Consider the following 17,412-nt stretch of genomic DNA (forward strand, 5'->3'; position numbering starts at 1 on the left):
TAAATTGATTACAACAATTAGCAAACTATAAAGACTATTTGATTAAATTAAAAATTAGTGAGGCTATAATTTCAACAAATCTATTATTTAGAGGTGGTTTGTCTATGTTTTTCCACTTTCTTAATGTTATTTTGGTTATCAAATTAAGCTTGGTTAAATTGATATAACAAATCTTCCTTAGAGAGATTGTAGGTTCATGAATTTTTTTACCCAATAATTGTTACATAATGACTAAAATAAATATTTTGAAAGTATATAATCACTATTAAAAAGAATAAAAATTAAAATCAATATTTTAAAAGTAGACTAAAATAAATTGAAGAGAAACTTAAAACTAGATTCATTGTAATTTTTCACTAGAAAACCTAAAACTAGCATTGATTGTTATTTTCTCTTTCTGGTACTTCGTATTTTCAATTGTTATTTATGCATGGTCCTACAAGAATTTGCGACTCCAAAAACAAAGGTCCAGATGTGCGAAGCGAAAGGACTGTGAAGGAGTGCAAGGAAAGAAATCCATATTAACCTACGGCAAGGAATCAAACTCCTACTACGGGGAGCGCAAAGCGAGATAGGAGTCCTTCGAACGGGCTAAAAGAAGAACTGCTATGGGTGCTGCGGATTCCCCAACGGGTGGACTGGAAAGAAGAGGGGAGGGGTTGTCCCATTGAATAAGAGTCAGAATCCACTAGGGTCACATCATCCATCTCGAGAAGGTCAGAGGCAAGGAATTCAAAGAAGAGGATGTGGAACCTTTCATCTGCAGCATGAGATGGATTGATTTACGATGCCTTTCTGGGGAGGTCGTCCCTCTTAATGCTGATCAGTCATCCTCGAGGATCAGTTGCGGCCTTTCATTCTACCCTTGTTCATTGACTTGTTCATTGAGGCGGTCTTCTCTTCTTAGCTTTCGTTATCTTTACTTACGAACGAGATAGAAAAGGGGGAAAGGCTAGCGTAATCCTAAGTCACCGGACTTATGAAAGAAAATCTCCGTCCAAATCTCAGAGGCAGAGGCTCAAAGTTTTGTCTCTCAAACTTTTGCTAAGCAGTTCTGGGTTAAAGAGGTAGAGGTCAATCTGTCACCGCTTTCTGCCCTTTCTTTCTTCCTCATCGGATACCATACCCTTGCTTTTCAGTAGTTAGATGCATGTTTACGGGTTGCGTGTCACATTCTTAAAAATCAATTTATTGAAACGTAATGTATACTTAAAAAAGGTTGAAAATGAATGTCGTAGTTAAATAAATTAAAGAAAATTATTTTACGAAAACTATGACGATTTTGTAAATTAAATATACGAAATTCGTGTATTGGATTTAGAATATGAATTTTTTTTTAAAAAAAATATTCGCACATACCGATTACTTTAAAAAGATTGAAAATTAACGTTGTATTTAAAGAAATTAAGACAAATTGTTTTACGAGATGATTTAAAAAATTAAATATACGAATTTGTGTATTGAATTTTATATATATATATATATAAAATAAATTCCATAACACTACATAATCCTCCCTCTAAACATATCTTATCATAACACTTCATACACAACTCTTCCTCCAAACACATCTTACCATAACACTATTATAATACTTCCACCATAACTCTTCCCCAAAAACATCTTATTATAACACTTTCTCCATAACTCTTTCCCCAAACACATCTTATCATAACTTTAGGTTTATCATAACACTAAGTTTATCATAACACAACCCTTCCCTCAAATGACCCCTTAATATTTCATTCTCTCTTTCTTTTCCTTTTCCTTTTAAAATAAATCAAATAAATTTTATTCTCTCTCCTCATTAAATCTCTTCAATCACATCATCTCTTTTTTTCCTAAATACAATCATATTTTCTTAAACAATTATATTTCCACCAATACCAATATTATCCACTTCCAAATATATATATATATATATATATATATATATATATATATATATAACCAAAATTCCAAATTACAATAATTAATTAAATATTCTTCCAAAAATATTTAATTAATTCTAACTTCTACACAATCACATAATCCTCAACAAAAATCTCAAATAATCTCCAATAATTCTAACATAATTACATTAAACCAAGATAATTCAATTTAAAATTACCTTATTTATTTGGGGCGTTACAATCACTACTTGAGTTAACAATTTCAGGTGATTTATATCTTCTAATGTTCCTTCACATTACTTCATTTTTGTTGTATGTATATAACATTTTGATTGTTCGCATGTAGGAGCAATCGAGAACCAACAAAACTGCTAGAGCGAAACAACCTTACAACCATAGTAGCGGAGTTAGTCATTCCTACAATGATAGCATGAGCTCACTGGACAAGAAGGTCATCTAGTGGACTGTGTGGAGTTGTTTAGAGAAGTGGCCAATTCATTTCACAGGCGGTTGCAGATGTACATGTAAGTTTATCAAAACCTTTTGTTTTGTTTTCTACTCTTGATTGTGAGTTCATAACTTAAAACTTTTGGTGCAGAATCAAATCCTAGAACTCCAGTCCTAACCCACCCCAGAAGGTCCTCAACCACTCTGTGGGATGAGATAAGTGAGACCGTTTTGGATAGACAACTGCCCTACTCAAAAGGTCTTGGTTGGGATCCCAAACCCAAATCTCAGAATAAGGGTAGTAGTTCTTCGTCTTTTTCATATTCGCAAGAAATGCATTCTAAAGAGGTTAGCGAACTAAGAGCTAGTCTTGAGTTCTCATAATCAAATATTAAAGAACCGAGAAGTGAGCTTAAAGAAGCAAAATGATTAATTGAAGAACATCAGAGTTACATTGCATGTTTGACAAATGGTTGAAGTTGCCCGACATATGGAACAAATGAACAAGATGATTGGGAAAATGAGTCGGGCACATAAAGGACCTTGAACACTTGGGTACATATTTTTTAACTTTTAAGTTGTTTAATTTGTCATTTGTGATATATATCTAAATTTACTTTTATGTCATCGTAGGTGTGGACTTGTTTGAATATGGCATCCGCGACAAGGAGATAGTGTATTTTTTTTCCTTTTTATGTAATTTCTTCAAATAATTTAAACAATTTGTAATTTTTTGAATATTTGGATTTAGTTTCTAATTATATAAATTACAATTAGGTATTTTAGTAATTTTGTGTTTGTTGTCTTTCATAATTTTATTGAATTTAAATCGTATTGGAACCCAAAAGAGTACTTCACGAGAAAAAGAAATTGAATATAATAATTAAAAATATATGTGTAAATATAAACATCTCCCAACACACAAATGACATCGGGAATGATGACCTTCCCCTGACGTCGCAAACAATGTGTCAGGGTAAGCTTTTCCAACACCGCATTGGGAAAAAGGTACTCCCGTGCAGGGAGGGGACGTCGAAAGTCCCCCACTGCCAATGTGCTCCATCCGTCACCATTGATGGCATCGAGAATTCCTCCCCCAACACAATATTGCTGACTTCCTTTGCGATGGTACTATGTAGGTTGGGAGATCCTTTCCCGACACGTTTGGATATAAATGACGACGCCAGACGGCATCGGGAGATCCTCAATTTCTTGCAGTGGATGATAAATTATATTCACTAGTAAGAGTCTATTAGTGATAAATCATATCATTGTTAGAAGTCGAACGATAGAGTCTACCGCAAATAGATTTTAGTATATTTGTAATTTTTTATAAATGTTAATATATATTTAATTAATATCCTTAAAAGTATTACGGAGTCTAATTAGCTTCGAAAAATTAGTTCATCTAGTCGAAATCATATTGAATTCCATGTTTATATAAAACTAAAAGCTCTAAATTATATTTGTGGTATATCAACAATTTTGTTTAAAAAGCTTATATAGTACATAGACATGAATCTCAAAATTGATACCAAAATTTTAATTTAACTATAACATAAGATAACTTTTCTCGCTTCTATTATAAAAAGTTGAGTGTTCACGATGGTGAAAGAAGACAAAATAAACAAATAAATTACCATTTCTTAATAATATAAATATCGTAATTCTATCTTCAACGACGTGAGACGTTGATTCATATGTAACATTCAACATGACATTGATTAATTAATTTGTAACCAAACTGAAAATTACATCTAATAATGAAAGCTTATGATTTTTTTAAAAAAAAAAACAAGAAAAAACAAGACTTTATGTTTATGAACAAATGCATTTATGAAGTTGATGACATAAAACGAGGTCGTGAATTTGAGAGATTAATTAGGTTATTGAGAAGTGGAAGATCAAGGCTTCATCTCAGCTTTAATGGCAGAAACCAATTGATCATAAGCTTCAGCCCATGCCCCCTTCATCTCCACACTCCACATTTCTGGAATTCCTTCCTTTATTGTCTCCAAAAGAGCAAATTTTGTCACCTATCAAATAAAAAGAGAGTTGTTTTTGTTCATATTGGAATTATGACAATAGAATTTTGAAGTTTGGAGATCAAAATAGAATATGAAGCTACCTCAAAATGTTCATCAAGAACGTCATATTTGAGGTGAGTGGCACCTAGCCTTTTTATGGTAGTTTCTTTTGCAGCTGCTATGCCACCTTTTCGAAGTTGAACGGCTGTCTCACAGGTCTACAAAATTCAAAACAAGTTATATTGTTAATCGATTTAAATTCATGGAAAAATTAGTAGTGGTGTGTTGGAGCGATAATGAAAAGATTAAAACCAATTTTGGTTAGATACATGTTTAACAAAAGTGACTTTAACGAACTCAAAGTATATACCACTAGAAATAACTCTGCTCTGACCAAAAAGATTGTACAAACTTACCAAAGTAAAGACATTCAAAGCATGAGGTTTCAACTTCGGATTTTGCTCCAATGGAACTTTTGAGTCTCTCAAAAAGGGAAACATTTTTTGAGCAGACGGTGCAATTTCAAATATCCTAAACAATTCAAAGAACATTCAGTCAAAATAAGAATCGTTCGATCAAACAAAAATATAGAAACGAAAAAGAAGTAAATGAATTTTACTTGAGGAAGAATTTGAAAGCCAAATCAGCAGCATTCTTTTTCATGACACTCCATGATTTGATCACAAGAGCTTCTTGTTCTTCAGTGAAAACTTTTCCTTCTCCACAACTTCCCATGTCTCTGTTTTCTTTTGTTTTAGTTTGTTTTTATGAGTAAATCCATGTTGGGCGATCCTATTTATGCACTAACCCAACATGGCTTTTCTTTTCAATTATTTTTTGGGTTCAAATTTACCTCTTCATTGGAATGAAAAGGCATGCCAAATTGCTTTTTTGCTTCTTTCATTTTAATATATAATTATATAGCCATTGGTCCACAAGGCAAGGACTAGACATGTAAACAAAACAAGGGGCTGTCTTCAAAAACTGCCAATTTTGTAGCCTATTCATTGGTTTTGGTTTTAGTTTTTTTTTTTTTTTTTACTTCCCACTTTGATTTATTTTTTTTTATTGTGTTTTAAAGTATTATTTTAGTTTTTATATTTTTAAGTTAAGTTCATCTTAATTTTTATACTTCTAAAATGTTTAGTTTATTTAAAATGTTTATTTTAGTTCTTATTACTTTACTTTAAAAATTTGTCGTCTTAGATATTTTAAAAATGAGAATCAAGGACCGAGAAATTTAAACCAAAATACCAAAACTAAAAGTATAAAGTTTAAAATAAATATTTTGAAAATATATACTATGAAGTTCTGAACATTTTGTTAGTGGGGTTTGGTGGGATTAATGGTGAATTTAATTTGTATATGTTTGAACATTTTGTGGTGAATTGGGGAAGTTGATGGCTTTTTGTCAAACTAATTTCAAACTCCTAATTTATTTGGGGTTAAATAATATTTTATTTAACATAGAAAAGTTGGTGGGATATTCAAATAAATGGTTTCAATCCGAACACAGAATTAATAATGTATGCTGGTTTGTCAACCTTTCATTAATATATGAAAATTATGAACTTTGATGCTTTGTTTTTCAATCAAACAGATAATGTATTGGGTTAATTTAATTACAACTTTTATGTCTTTAATCCTATCTATCCATTTTTAATTTTGTATATTTCGTATCAAATAAATCTCTAAAAAAATTTAAGTGATATGAAATAAGAGTTTTGTTACACTTTTTATAACTCTGAAACCCCTTAAGTAATTGGGTATTTATAAAATAAAATAAGTTTATTCATCTATGTAACACAAATAAAAAAAAATGTTTTTTTCAAAAATAATTGTAAGCAAATGATTTATTTTAGTAAAATCAAGTTGTTAGTTCACTGTGATCACTTTATTATCATATATTTTAGGGTTATATCTATAACATCCTGAATTTAGGAGGGGACATGAATGAACCGATATCACATATGAATGAAAGAAACAAATTAACGGTTACTATTTATACAAACAAAATGTGCCTTTCTTTTCAATGAATCGAAGAACTCCAAAATTAGATGTGTTTAGCTTGGAGCAATTATATGTTGAATGTTCTTCTGAGAATTTTCGCAAGTAAGGACAAAAGATTTTGAAAAGACTCGTGTTGGTTTGTGAGGGAGAACTTGCACGTTAACAAGTCTTATACAAGTAAGGATGAGATGATGTTGCTAGGAAATGCAAGGTTTAAATTGATGTAATTACTTGTATATCGATAAAACCAAAAATTCACAGGAATGAATTAAAAATTTTCCTATATTTTAATTAGTAATGTAGTGTTGTTTTTTCTTTTTTTTTTTTACTTAAAATCAATTTTCAATTATAATTTTTATAATATTTTATCCATCTTGATTGTGCTAAGTTGTAGTTTGCAAATTGCAATCACTTCTTGAAATATCGTTTCTTCTCAAATTTCTTTGATCAGTTCTTGCACATTAGTCCCTAACCTTGCAAATTTTCAATTTCAGTCCTTTTGTCAATCAATTTTACATCTCAATCTCAATCTATGTTTGAAAATTTTAATTTCACACTAGGATATAAAAATTCGAGAGCAGTTAAAGGCTTCATCTGTTACCATTTTTATTTTTGTGTTTTTATTTTTAAAAATTAAACCTATTTCATTTCCATATCTTAATAATAATTACATGCTATTAGCCAAATTTTAAAAATAAAAATTATTTTTGAAAGCTTCATTTTTTTTTTAATTTTGAAAAAGCAAAATGGTTAACAAATAAAGCCATTCCGGCTTTAGTATCAAAATTCAAATTCGAAAATTCATGAATCAATATATTTTATAAAAAGGGTAAAGATTTGTTCAATTCAAACTGCAAAAACTAATATATTTTCATATTATATGTATTTTTAGCGGACAAATGTGTTTAGCTTTACACACTGAAGAATCGAGCTTCTCTAAAGATGGAATTTACGTTTTAATATGGAAGAAAAAGATGACGAAGAATTAACCACATCCATAGTTTACATCAGGTTTTGCCACAGCAGAAGAAAATGGAACTTCGACTCTCTCTTTCACCAAACACCGAACCTCCCCGTCTTCAACGACCAAGATTTTTCCTGGCGGGCATTGAGTTCTCGGTCTCTCTTCTTCAGTCGATCGTTGTTTGTATGCACTGGATTTCTTCAAACGAGAAGCTTTCCTTGCTACAATACGTGGCCCATAACCAGACATGCTCAATATAGACACGACACCAACAATGGTAAACACTGCCTTGGCTGCTGCAGCTATGAGTGAACCTAATCCATTCCTTGTGTTTTTCGTGCTCGCTTCTTTGCTGGTACTTAGTGACTCGCTTGACTCTCTTTTGGCATCATTTGTCATGTAGCTCAAGGTTACCCCATTACGGGCAGATTTGCGAGCAGATACGAATGGTGATAAATGGTCATTGTCTAGGTGAAGAGGATATGGGGAGCGACTTGGATATGGGGGAAGCATGAGGTCATGGTTGTTCTTTACTGCCTCCCCAGCGAAGGCAGAAGCTTCCTTTACCACTTCCAAATACTCTCCTTTGTAATCCTTGAGCTTGTCAAGTAGGATCTTGCGGCTGTGTTCGATCTCATTGAGGGCAGCTCCCCGTTCATATTGTTGCTGTTGTTGCAAATCCTTAAAATCACAAGAGAAATAAAGTCAATTATAGCTGAAAGAATTATCTGCATCTTATAATATATAGCTAGGTATGCAAATATATCCAACAAATACTATATCGTCCTGGAGTTTTATTAAATGTAACCAGTAATGTAACAGAACATAAACCAAATGATTATCGTCATATTATAGAACCTACATTTAGTACTATGATATCCTCTCGGGTTTTCTCAGGCAACTGAGAGTGCAAAGGAAACAAGAAAAGCTTTGTGGTTCTAGCAACAACCCATCTATACAACTGAAGAAATACACACAACTTCAGTACTTCGACTGATGATAAATTAGGCTCATTTCATATCTTCCTCATTTTTTATTTGTTGCTTATGATTCTCTTGATACTAACTTTGGATTGTTACACATTGACATAACAAAACAAGAAAAGTATTTTGTTTTGATTTCCAAATTGGAGTACAGTTATTAGAAACATCAAGATATGGCAAACAACGAATACTTTCCAAATAGACATATTTATCAAAACTAAAAACAAAAAATGGAAAGGTTACTCAATGACTCTAACCTTCTTTACCATATTGAGACATGCTGGATGCCACAAATACAACCATCAAATATTTCAAAGCTAATCCAATATATCATGACTTGAAGTTCAATTCAAACCAAAGCATTACGATTACAGCCATGGAACTAAAGGTAAAAGTTCATAATCATATTGCTTTTGAGCAGAGTGACAAGAAGAGACAGACAAAGGGAGAATATCCTTCAGCATTATAACTCCCAAAGCCAAAATTGTTTACAAGAATTCATATAAGAGGAAAACTTCTAGAAAATTCAAGAAAAGCATAACCGAAACATGCCAAATAGATTCTTGACATTGAAAACCAATTCTTACGATATCAGTTTCGGCATTCATAAACAATTCCAAAGCAAGAAACAAGGTCTCATTTGGCAGAACAGAGCAATTAAACAACTAGCTTTAAAGTTTCAATTCACTTTCTTTCTACCACAATGACAAGGAAGAACGTTCTACATTCAACAAAAGAAAGAGACCCACGAATCAAGAACTGTTAAAGAAGAGAAAAAAAAAATCCCTAATTAAGAGAACCTGCAAAAAGGAGAGCTGAGTTTCCAAGGACTCAAGGGCATCACAGATAACCAAAAGTCGTTCCACTTCTTCCTCGTCCTCCACATCGCCAACCGGAGCTTGGGAGCCGGAACCGCCGTCGAGGGCGGCCCCATTTTCCGTTCCAGCAGATGGGTCTTGTCGGAAGGAGGCTGGGGTTGTTGCCTGGTGAATGCAGTTGCTGATCTTCAATCTGAGCTCCGTGGCTCTGCCCAGAACCATGCCTACGCCGTCTTCTTCCATGGACGATGCTTGTTCCAGCCCCGGCTTTCCGACTAGGGTTTTGAGTGGAAGGAAGGAAATGGAAAAAATGGGTAAAGTGGGGTTTTGAAGAGCACTTGACTATGAATCAGAAGGCGCCAAAATAAGTAGTTTCTGGTGGCCAAATTAGAAGATTACAAGTGATTCTTGTGCTCTCTCTGTGGATATATTGATTGGCCAATGGCCACGTGGCAAATCGGCTCACCCTTTTTGCAAATCTTGGTTAGTCAACTCATAAATTTAGGTTTAGCTCCATAGAGTAGGAGTGTAAACGTGATTTGGTAGGTTAGTTCGTTTTCGATTCCTTAATTGTCTGTGTTATCTAATTTTATTTTTATCCAACTCAAACATTTTTCAACTTTTTTTATCTTCTAAATCTAAAATTGTCTTAATCGATCGATTTCAACTAAAAAGGAGTTTTGGTTGATCTTTTAAACATCTTTTCAAAACTTTTCTTACATCCTTCATATGAGGTGAGTGATTTATTAAGTAAAATTGAGAAACATAAACATGATAGAAATGTAAAAAGTTATGACTTTTAATATATATTACTAATCATTCTTAGTACAATTGGTGCATAATTATATACTATTTCAAATTTTGCAACTAGGATATTGGAGTAGCTTATATGTCTAAAAACAAAAGTATTAAAAGGTAAATGTAAAATATTAAATTAATAGAATGAGTTGTACAACAGGACTTTTATCATAGATATCGTTCTTAATAATAGTAAATTAGTTATACATAAATAGGGTCATGGAAAAAAATCTTTGTTTTTCCTCGTTTGTCCCAACATAACATTTCAAATAAATGCTTATTTTACGGTTTAATGTTTGAGACACACCTCTTCGAATTTAAGTACCTTTAAAGATGTTAAAACAATAGAAGTACAATGAAACACTACTACTTGTGTGTAGAGATGGTTATATAATTGTGTGATCCCATATTCATGTGTATGGATACAATATCAAAGTTATCCATGTGTAATAATGCGAGAATATTAAAATATTTCCAACCAATTAACTAAAAAAAAAAGTAGAACACAAGTTAACAGATCGAGAATCTCCCCCACTTAAACAGTTGACGTCCCGTCGATTGGTGAAGCTGGAACTCGACTCTTCGATCTTCTACTTCTACGCTTCAAGATCTTCGACATGCATGTTCCCAACTTGTTTCTTCCATAGAGAGGTTCTTCTACTAAACTAGGAATTCGTGGATTCTCCTCGTGGGTCTTCTACCCTTGCTTATTTTATCAGCAATGATCTCTTCAACTTCTTTACTTCTTTCTGCTTCGGGTCGATAGATGGTTGTACACAATTGTTGCTCACATGAATTATTGGATGAATTTTCATCCAGGCAACACCACCATATACGATGCATTTCCAATCTTTTTAAGGACTTCCACAAGCCCCTCGTATATTCTGATGAGGTATTGATCTTTATGCCCTCTTAAATGAATTTGCTCTGCCTTCAACTTGATGAGGACTTGATCTCCTGCTCGAAACTCGAGAGGACGTCACTTCTTATCAGCGCACTTTTTCATATGCTTCGACGATTTTTCTAAGTAGGCCCGAGCGATGTTTGTAGTCTGCTTCCATTCTTTTGTGAAGTTATTAGCTTGTGAATTTTTTTCCTCCATAAGGATTGATCAACAATATGAGGCAATAAGGGTTGTCTTCCACTTACAGTTTTGAAGGGACTCTTCTAGTTGATGAACTGGTTTAAGCATTAAAACAAAATTGAGCCACATCCAGTAACCGTACCTAATTCTTTTGTCTCCCATCAACAAAATGACGCACATATTCCTCGAGCTTGCAATTGAATTGTTCATTTTGGCCATTAGTCTGAAGGTGTGGTAGCTTGAGGATATATTCAGGCTCGTCCCTAAGAAGGTAAATAACTCGATCCAAAAGGTATCAATGAAGCTACCATCCCTGTCGCTCCTGATGCTCGTCGGGACTCCCCTCAACTTTACGACATGCTTAAGGAACATCTATGTTGTCAACTCGACAAAAAATAGTTTGGAACTTTGGTAGTGGGGATGAAAGTGTCGTATTTCGAGAACCGATTGATGATAACCAAGATGGCCTCAAGGTCGCCCAACTTTGGGAGATGTGTAATAAAATCCATGGAGACACTCTCCCACGATCTCGTCGGAACAGGCAAGGTTCAAGAAGTCTAACAACTTTCACTTTCTCAACCTTATCTTGTTGATAGATGAGGCACGTCTTCGTATACTAGAGGACATCGTCTTGCATACTAGGCCAAAAGTAGCCTTTCTTCAAGAACGTATAGGTCGTTTGCCAACTAGAATGGTATGCCCACAATGTGTCATAACATTCATGCAATAACTTTTTTCTTAGATCATCTTCTCTCGAAACATATAATCGGTTTTCTTTCCTTAATAACAAGTCTTCTTTGATCCAAAAATGTCTTGTTTGGCTAGAGCAATAACAGCTTGGGTAGAGGGATCCTTCATATTGAACTCCCTAATGATATTGTGCATTAATCCATCAACTTTACTTTTAAGAATGGGGGGCTAGCATACACAAGGTCGCATGTTGGCCTTTACAACTACGAGCCTTACCAGCTTGATTATTGGTTCCTTTCTTATGTTCAAACTTGAAGTCAAATTCAGTCAAAAATTCATACCACCTCGCTTGCTTAGAGGTCAACTTTGGCCAGCTGAAAAAGTGACAAATAGTGTTGTTGTCAGATTTCACGATGAAGGGTGATCCCAATTTGATAAGAATTTTAACGCATTCATTTGAGGGGTCTCCCCCTCATCCTCCCCTTCCACTTATGTTTCTGCTTCAAAATCGTTTGAACCCTGTAAGGAGACTTGTAAAGCTGTCACGAGCCCCGGTGTGGGCATTCAGCTACTCGATGGGACCCTTTACTTAAGAAGCAAAAAATAGGTCTTGTCTGATTCGAACTTAATTGATGTGCTCCTCAAGGAGTATTAGTGCTTGAGGTATGTGATTTCTTATTATTCATGAAATTTCTTGAAAAATTAAGCTTGGAGGCTCTATTCTAAGGATTCAGTGTCATCATATTCTTCTTTTGGGACTCTTGCTCGCCACCATATTCAAACAATCTCTCTGCATCAGCAAGAGCAGAGGCAAGATCTTGAACTTTCTGTTCGTATAATTTAGTCCTGGACCACGACTTGAGCCCTTCTACAAAGCAGAATACCTTATCCTTTTCTAACATGTCTCGAATGTCCAACATAATGCCAAAGAACTGTTTAACGTAATCTCTAACGATTCGCATGTGTCTAAGTTCCCGCAGTTTTCTTCTTGCAATAAATTCAACATTTTTAAGGAAGAACTTAACCCTTAGTTCTTTCTTAAGATCTTCCCACGTATCAATGGTATATTGACCATTTTGGATTTCATTCACTTTCGACCTCCACCAGAGCTTTGCATTTTCAAGCTCTTTAACATTACGATTCCCATTTAAGGCTTTGGGTTTTAGGATCTTGAACTTGATTGAAACACTACATGCTTGATTCGGGTCTGGTTTTCCATTGCTTGCATCGTTAAATTCACTTGCACTTTCATCTTTGTCATCTTGGCTTTGATTGTCTCTATCATGGCTCTAAAGTCATCTGACAGAGCATGGTCTTCTAGAAACAGTCAAGCTCTTCGACACGCTCTTCCATGTATGCAATAGAGCTCAAAGAGCTAGGTTTTATGTTCCATTGAATCAACCCTCAACGTCAATTTGTTTATGGGTATTTTGTTTACCTGGACATTAAATGCATATACTTCTTTGGCTTTTTCGTCCAACTCATCCAGCCAGGTTTGGAGAAATCTTACTTCATCTGGCAATTCTCTCAGATACAAGAATTGTTCTACAATCTCAATCAATTGCTTAGACTACGACTTCGACAATTGTTTTATTGCCAACATAATTGCATCTCGCTTAGCCAAGGAGCTAACATAGCTCTGAGACCACTTGTCACAAACGCAATTTTTCAAACACGGGACAAGCAATTGTGCAGCACTTATTCTAACTCGGTGTACAAGTCTGCAGCCATATTAAATACGAAACTCGCAGGCAAACTCCCGGTATGATGTAGCCTCCCTTCACGTTTTAAGAGAATTTGGTTTTATAAAACGTGAGAGAGAAAGAAAAGCATTGAAAACATCGTTAAAGAAAGCATTAAAGACTGTCAATTGCAAAGAAAGCTTAGATTGCAAATAATACAATAAGGTTTGGTTGGGGACTCAACTAGTATATCTCCCCTATAGTATATTTTGAACTTTTTAAGCTTTTGAAAGTCTTGCATATGAAAAGTGTGAAACGTCACATCCAAGGTTAGTGACATAAAAAGGAAAGCAATAGACTAAACTAAATACAAAATATAAAGATAAGGTGATTTGACGATGTTTGGGCATTAAGCAAATAACACTGAACAAGCATGCTCGTAATATTATACACCCACATTTTTGCATAAATGTAATTGTTTTCTCATACACTTTCATTTGTATAACTAATTCTCTCCAGAGAAGGATGTCAATTTACCTTTTCATGTAAATGTAATTGTTTCCTCCATACCTCATTTGTTTTACTAATTCTATTTATAGAAGGATGACAAACTTTTTATAAATGAGGAGTTTGACGGTAGCAGTTTTTGCATTGTTCTTTCTTCTTTACAAAACCTCAGCGATGTTGTTTAACATTCCTAAAAAAGCAAATGTTATTTACATCTATTTGTTTGAATCATTACAATATATATTAATAATGTGAGGGGATTTCAATTCATTTGTTCTTATAACTCTAAGATTTTTTAATTCAAAAATTTGGGGTTTTGATCTTTTTTTACTTTTTCAGATCTTCAATTTTGATCGGAGACAATGTTGATGTCCTCTTAATGAATGAGGCTACATGTCGCCGTTGCAAACTATTTTCAAAGATTCAAGTACCAACTATGGTTGAGAAAGGTGCTTTTATTCAATCTCTCTGTTCATTCATGTCCTTAACCTCTAACCCAATTTCTCAATTCCATTTGTTTGTCCTTCAAATCCTTTTTCAAATTCCATTTCTTATTTTGATTTCCCAATTTGAATCATCCACCATTGTCATCAACTCCTTTTGATTCACTTGTCGTAGATTCGTCTGACATATCTAATTATTTGTCACATTTGAAATATGAAAAAAAAAAAACGTACTATGTACTGCTTTTTTCTAAATTCTTTTGTTATCTGATACAATTTTCATCATAAATTATTACCTTTCTTGTATTTTAGATGTAGATGTATGTTACTCCTCCAACTACGACATCTAATTTGTTAAAAGGTAACATAATACCATTATTGCTTTTTTTTTCTTTCATTTATATATATGTATAAAACCATTATTCTTTAGTCATGAATTTACTTTCGTCAAATCGGGTATCCAAATTGTTTGAAACTTGAATTCAAACTATGGATTTTAGTGTCAATAATGAATTCAAATTAGGGACTATATAGTTATTTTCAAATATTTATTGTGTTCTCATAGCAATTTGGGATAAATTTATAGAAAAGAAAGAGAGAGACTTAATTTGTTTTTTCTCGATAATAAATCTTTACACGAATGTTTAAATTAGAATTTTGCAAAAGGAACAAATAAAAAGTTTAGTTTGTTGTTTTACTTTTTTTTTCAAAAAAAAGAATAAAGAACATTAAAACAAAACTATATGCAATATTTATTTTTTATCACGTTAAAACTTATTATTTCTTACAGATCAATAGAATTAAAATATCAAGATTTTTGCATGGAACGTCCTAATCCTTTTAGAAAGAATGAACTCTAAACCATTACTAACATGAGTGATTAGGTACTAAGAATAGAATAATACAATAAATGAGGATAAGGTAATTGAAAAAAGAAGAAAAAAAAGTAGTGGTTCACCGTAGAGGTAAGGAAAGAAGTGTGGATAATGTGGAGAGAGAGTTGTGTGAGAGAGAGATCAGAAGAAAAGAAAAAAGTATTAGCCAAAAGGGCACACACAAGATTAACTGAAAATGGCTGCTACCTCTACCTCTACCTCTATCAACATCTTCCCATTTCCCTCCTATCAAATTGTTAGAAGTAAAACAAAATCGTCACCCAACATTACTGTTCCTTTTGCTGCACTGCCAACATCTAATTTGCTGCCCAAAAGATGCCAGAAGTGTGGAGGTAAAGGGGCCATTGATTGTCCTGGATGTAAGGTTAATATCATCTTATACTCACTCTCTTTTAGCTCTCCACTCTTGATTTCAAGTCGTGTGTTGGAAGTGTGAGTGTCTATATATATATGCATATTCTAAGTTGTGCAAGTAATTACGTTTGTTATATTCCTTGATAAGAAAAGGAAAAGAATGTGAATATCAGTGGATATATAAAATAGAATGTCAACCCCAGAAACTTGCATAAGCGATCCGTTGATGGAGTTTAGTACGTATGACAAGATCGACGAGATTGATATTCCAATTTTTCTCTTTTTACACATATTGGTTTGATCCAACAGGCAAGAGATGACAACCACTTCCCATAGTATGTTGTCACCATAAAGTATAACCTCATGTTTTTCTAAGGAATTTCCCCGGGAGTGTTTGAGGTTGAAGAGTGAAATTTAAAACGCGGCATTTAGGATAAGGGTAAGGAGTAGAAATAGTAAATATCAAAAGCTATAAAATTTCATGTAAGAAGTGGATAATAAGGTATATATATAGAATGAATATTTGTTAGTAGCGCAACTCACAAATTTTGTAAGCTAAACAAAAAGTATTGGAGTTCACAACTTCGCTGTCCAACTAGTTGAGCCCGAATACCCTTTCTAAAGTCGAGGAAGATGTAAACAAACTTTTGTTGAAGGCGTTTGACCCAACGAGTTGGAGTCTGAGGGGAGTGGAATTGTGACCTCACACTATTAAAGTTGATAAGCTTCAAAAGTGCTAAAAAAGTATCAATCTTATGTTTTATTTATAAACTCTTATATTACACACTACAAATTTACTATGACTTCAAACCCTTCACATTTTACAACTACAAAAGAATTCACAACTTCGTTTTCTTGCCTTCAAACATTTTATAAGACGATCCATAAAAAATTTTAAATGTCAAACTATCTCCTAATTGTTTCAAAAACCTAAAAGAAAATTTTTATAACGTAAAAAAGTTATGTTCGAATGTGGCAAACCTATATAATTCAACACCACTCATATATGACATATATGATCATTTTCTAGGGAACGGGAAAGAATAAGAAAAACGGAAACATCTTCGAGCGTTGGAAGTAAGTAATCTCACACTCTAATTTATCTTTTACTTTGAACTTAAATAAATCAAGCTAGGCTAATTGAATTCATCCACTGATTTAATTTCTTGATTCAGATGTTTTGAATGTCAAGGATTTGGATTGAAGAGTTGTCCTCAATGTGGAAAAGGAGGTCTCACTCCAGAACAAAGGGGAGAAAGATAAATGCATACAACAACAGCTCCTTTATAATAAACCCTTTATATATCTATACATATACTTTGAATTTTGTATTTTTTCCTGATGTAATCATGTATCTCACAAGGTTTCTAATTTATATTACATTTTTGTATATTAAATGTGTTTGCTTTTCTTTTTTGATCCTTTTGAATTTTGGCTATTGAAAATACTTTATACTCAACTTATGCCAACATTAATTAAGTCTAGTTTAAACTAAGAAGCCAAGCTTATTCAATAAGCTATAATAAATATTAACTTCGAGATGATCGTAAATATAGCAATTAAATTCCAAGTATTATCATATATAGTATTCTTTAAAAAAATTACAAATATAACAAAGTTTTAAATCTAATAAATTTTTGTCATTTATGAACGATAAGAGTATATCATAAGAATTTTTAGCGATAGAAATATATATCGTTGATATATTTTGCTCTATTTGTAACATTTTTAAATTTTATTATAAATTTAGTTATTATCCCTAAAATTTCGACCTAGAAATGGCAAAAATTTCTACGGGTATTGATCACCCGGCCCAA

The 17,412-nt window shown here is 33.2% G+C and overlaps 2 protein-coding genes across 2 annotated transcripts; one reads left to right on the plus strand and one right to left on the minus strand.

The window, feature by feature from the left end:
- Positions 1-3,953: 3,953 nt before the first annotated feature.
- Positions 3,954-9,508, minus strand: LOC103498462 (plastid division protein PDV2). Its single transcript, XM_017046896.2, has 6 exons — positions 9,124-9,508; positions 7,367-8,021; positions 4,986-5,130; positions 4,783-4,897; positions 4,468-4,584; positions 3,954-4,375 (listed from the first exon to the last, which is right to left on the minus strand). The coding sequence occupies exons 1-6, from the start codon at positions 9,382-9,384 to the stop codon at positions 4,244-4,246; spliced, it is 1,425 nt and encodes a 474-aa protein (XP_016902385.2). The 5' UTR covers positions 9,385-9,508; the 3' UTR covers positions 3,954-4,243.
- A 5,809-nt stretch (positions 9,509-15,317) lies between these two features.
- LOC103498437 (protein PHOTOSYSTEM I ASSEMBLY 2, chloroplastic) lies at positions 15,318-16,992 on the plus strand. Its single transcript, XM_008461041.3, has 3 exons — positions 15,318-15,605; positions 16,626-16,672; positions 16,771-16,992. The coding sequence occupies exons 1-3, from the start codon at positions 15,417-15,419 to the stop codon at positions 16,856-16,858; spliced, it is 324 nt and encodes a 107-aa protein (XP_008459263.1). The 5' UTR covers positions 15,318-15,416; the 3' UTR covers positions 16,859-16,992.
- The last annotated feature ends 420 nt before the right edge of the window (positions 16,993-17,412 follow it).

Source organism: Cucumis melo, chromosome 11, assembly GCF_025177605.1.
Source record: "Cucumis melo cultivar AY chromosome 11, USDA_Cmelo_AY_1.0, whole genome shotgun sequence".
Taxonomy (NCBI): Eukaryota; Viridiplantae; Streptophyta; class Magnoliopsida; order Cucurbitales; family Cucurbitaceae; genus Cucumis; species Cucumis melo.

Bases quoted from the DNA above. Each gene is read 5' to 3' on its own strand.
- LOC103498462 (XM_017046896.2), bottom strand. From the start codon at position 9,384: ATGGAAGAAGACGGCGTAGGCATGGTTCTGGGCAGAGCCACGGAGCTC. The intron at 8,022-9,123 runs GTTCTCTTAATT...TGTGATTTTAAG, and splicing joins CTCAGCTCTCCTTTTTGCAG to GATTTGCAACAACAGCAACA. The intron at 4,376-4,467 runs GTAGCTTCATAT...TTTATTTGATAG, and splicing joins TTCTTGATGAACATTTTGAG to GTGACAAAATTTGCTCTTTT.
- LOC103498437 (XM_008461041.3), top strand. From the start codon at position 15,417: ATGGCTGCTACCTCTACCTCTACCTCTATCAACATCTTCCCATTTCCC. The intron at 15,606-16,625 runs GTTAATATCATC...ATCATTTTCTAG, and splicing joins TTGATTGTCCTGGATGTAAG to GGAACGGGAAAGAATAAGAA. The intron at 16,673-16,770 runs GTAAGTAATCTC...TTCTTGATTCAG, and splicing joins AACATCTTCGAGCGTTGGAA to ATGTTTTGAATGTCAAGGAT.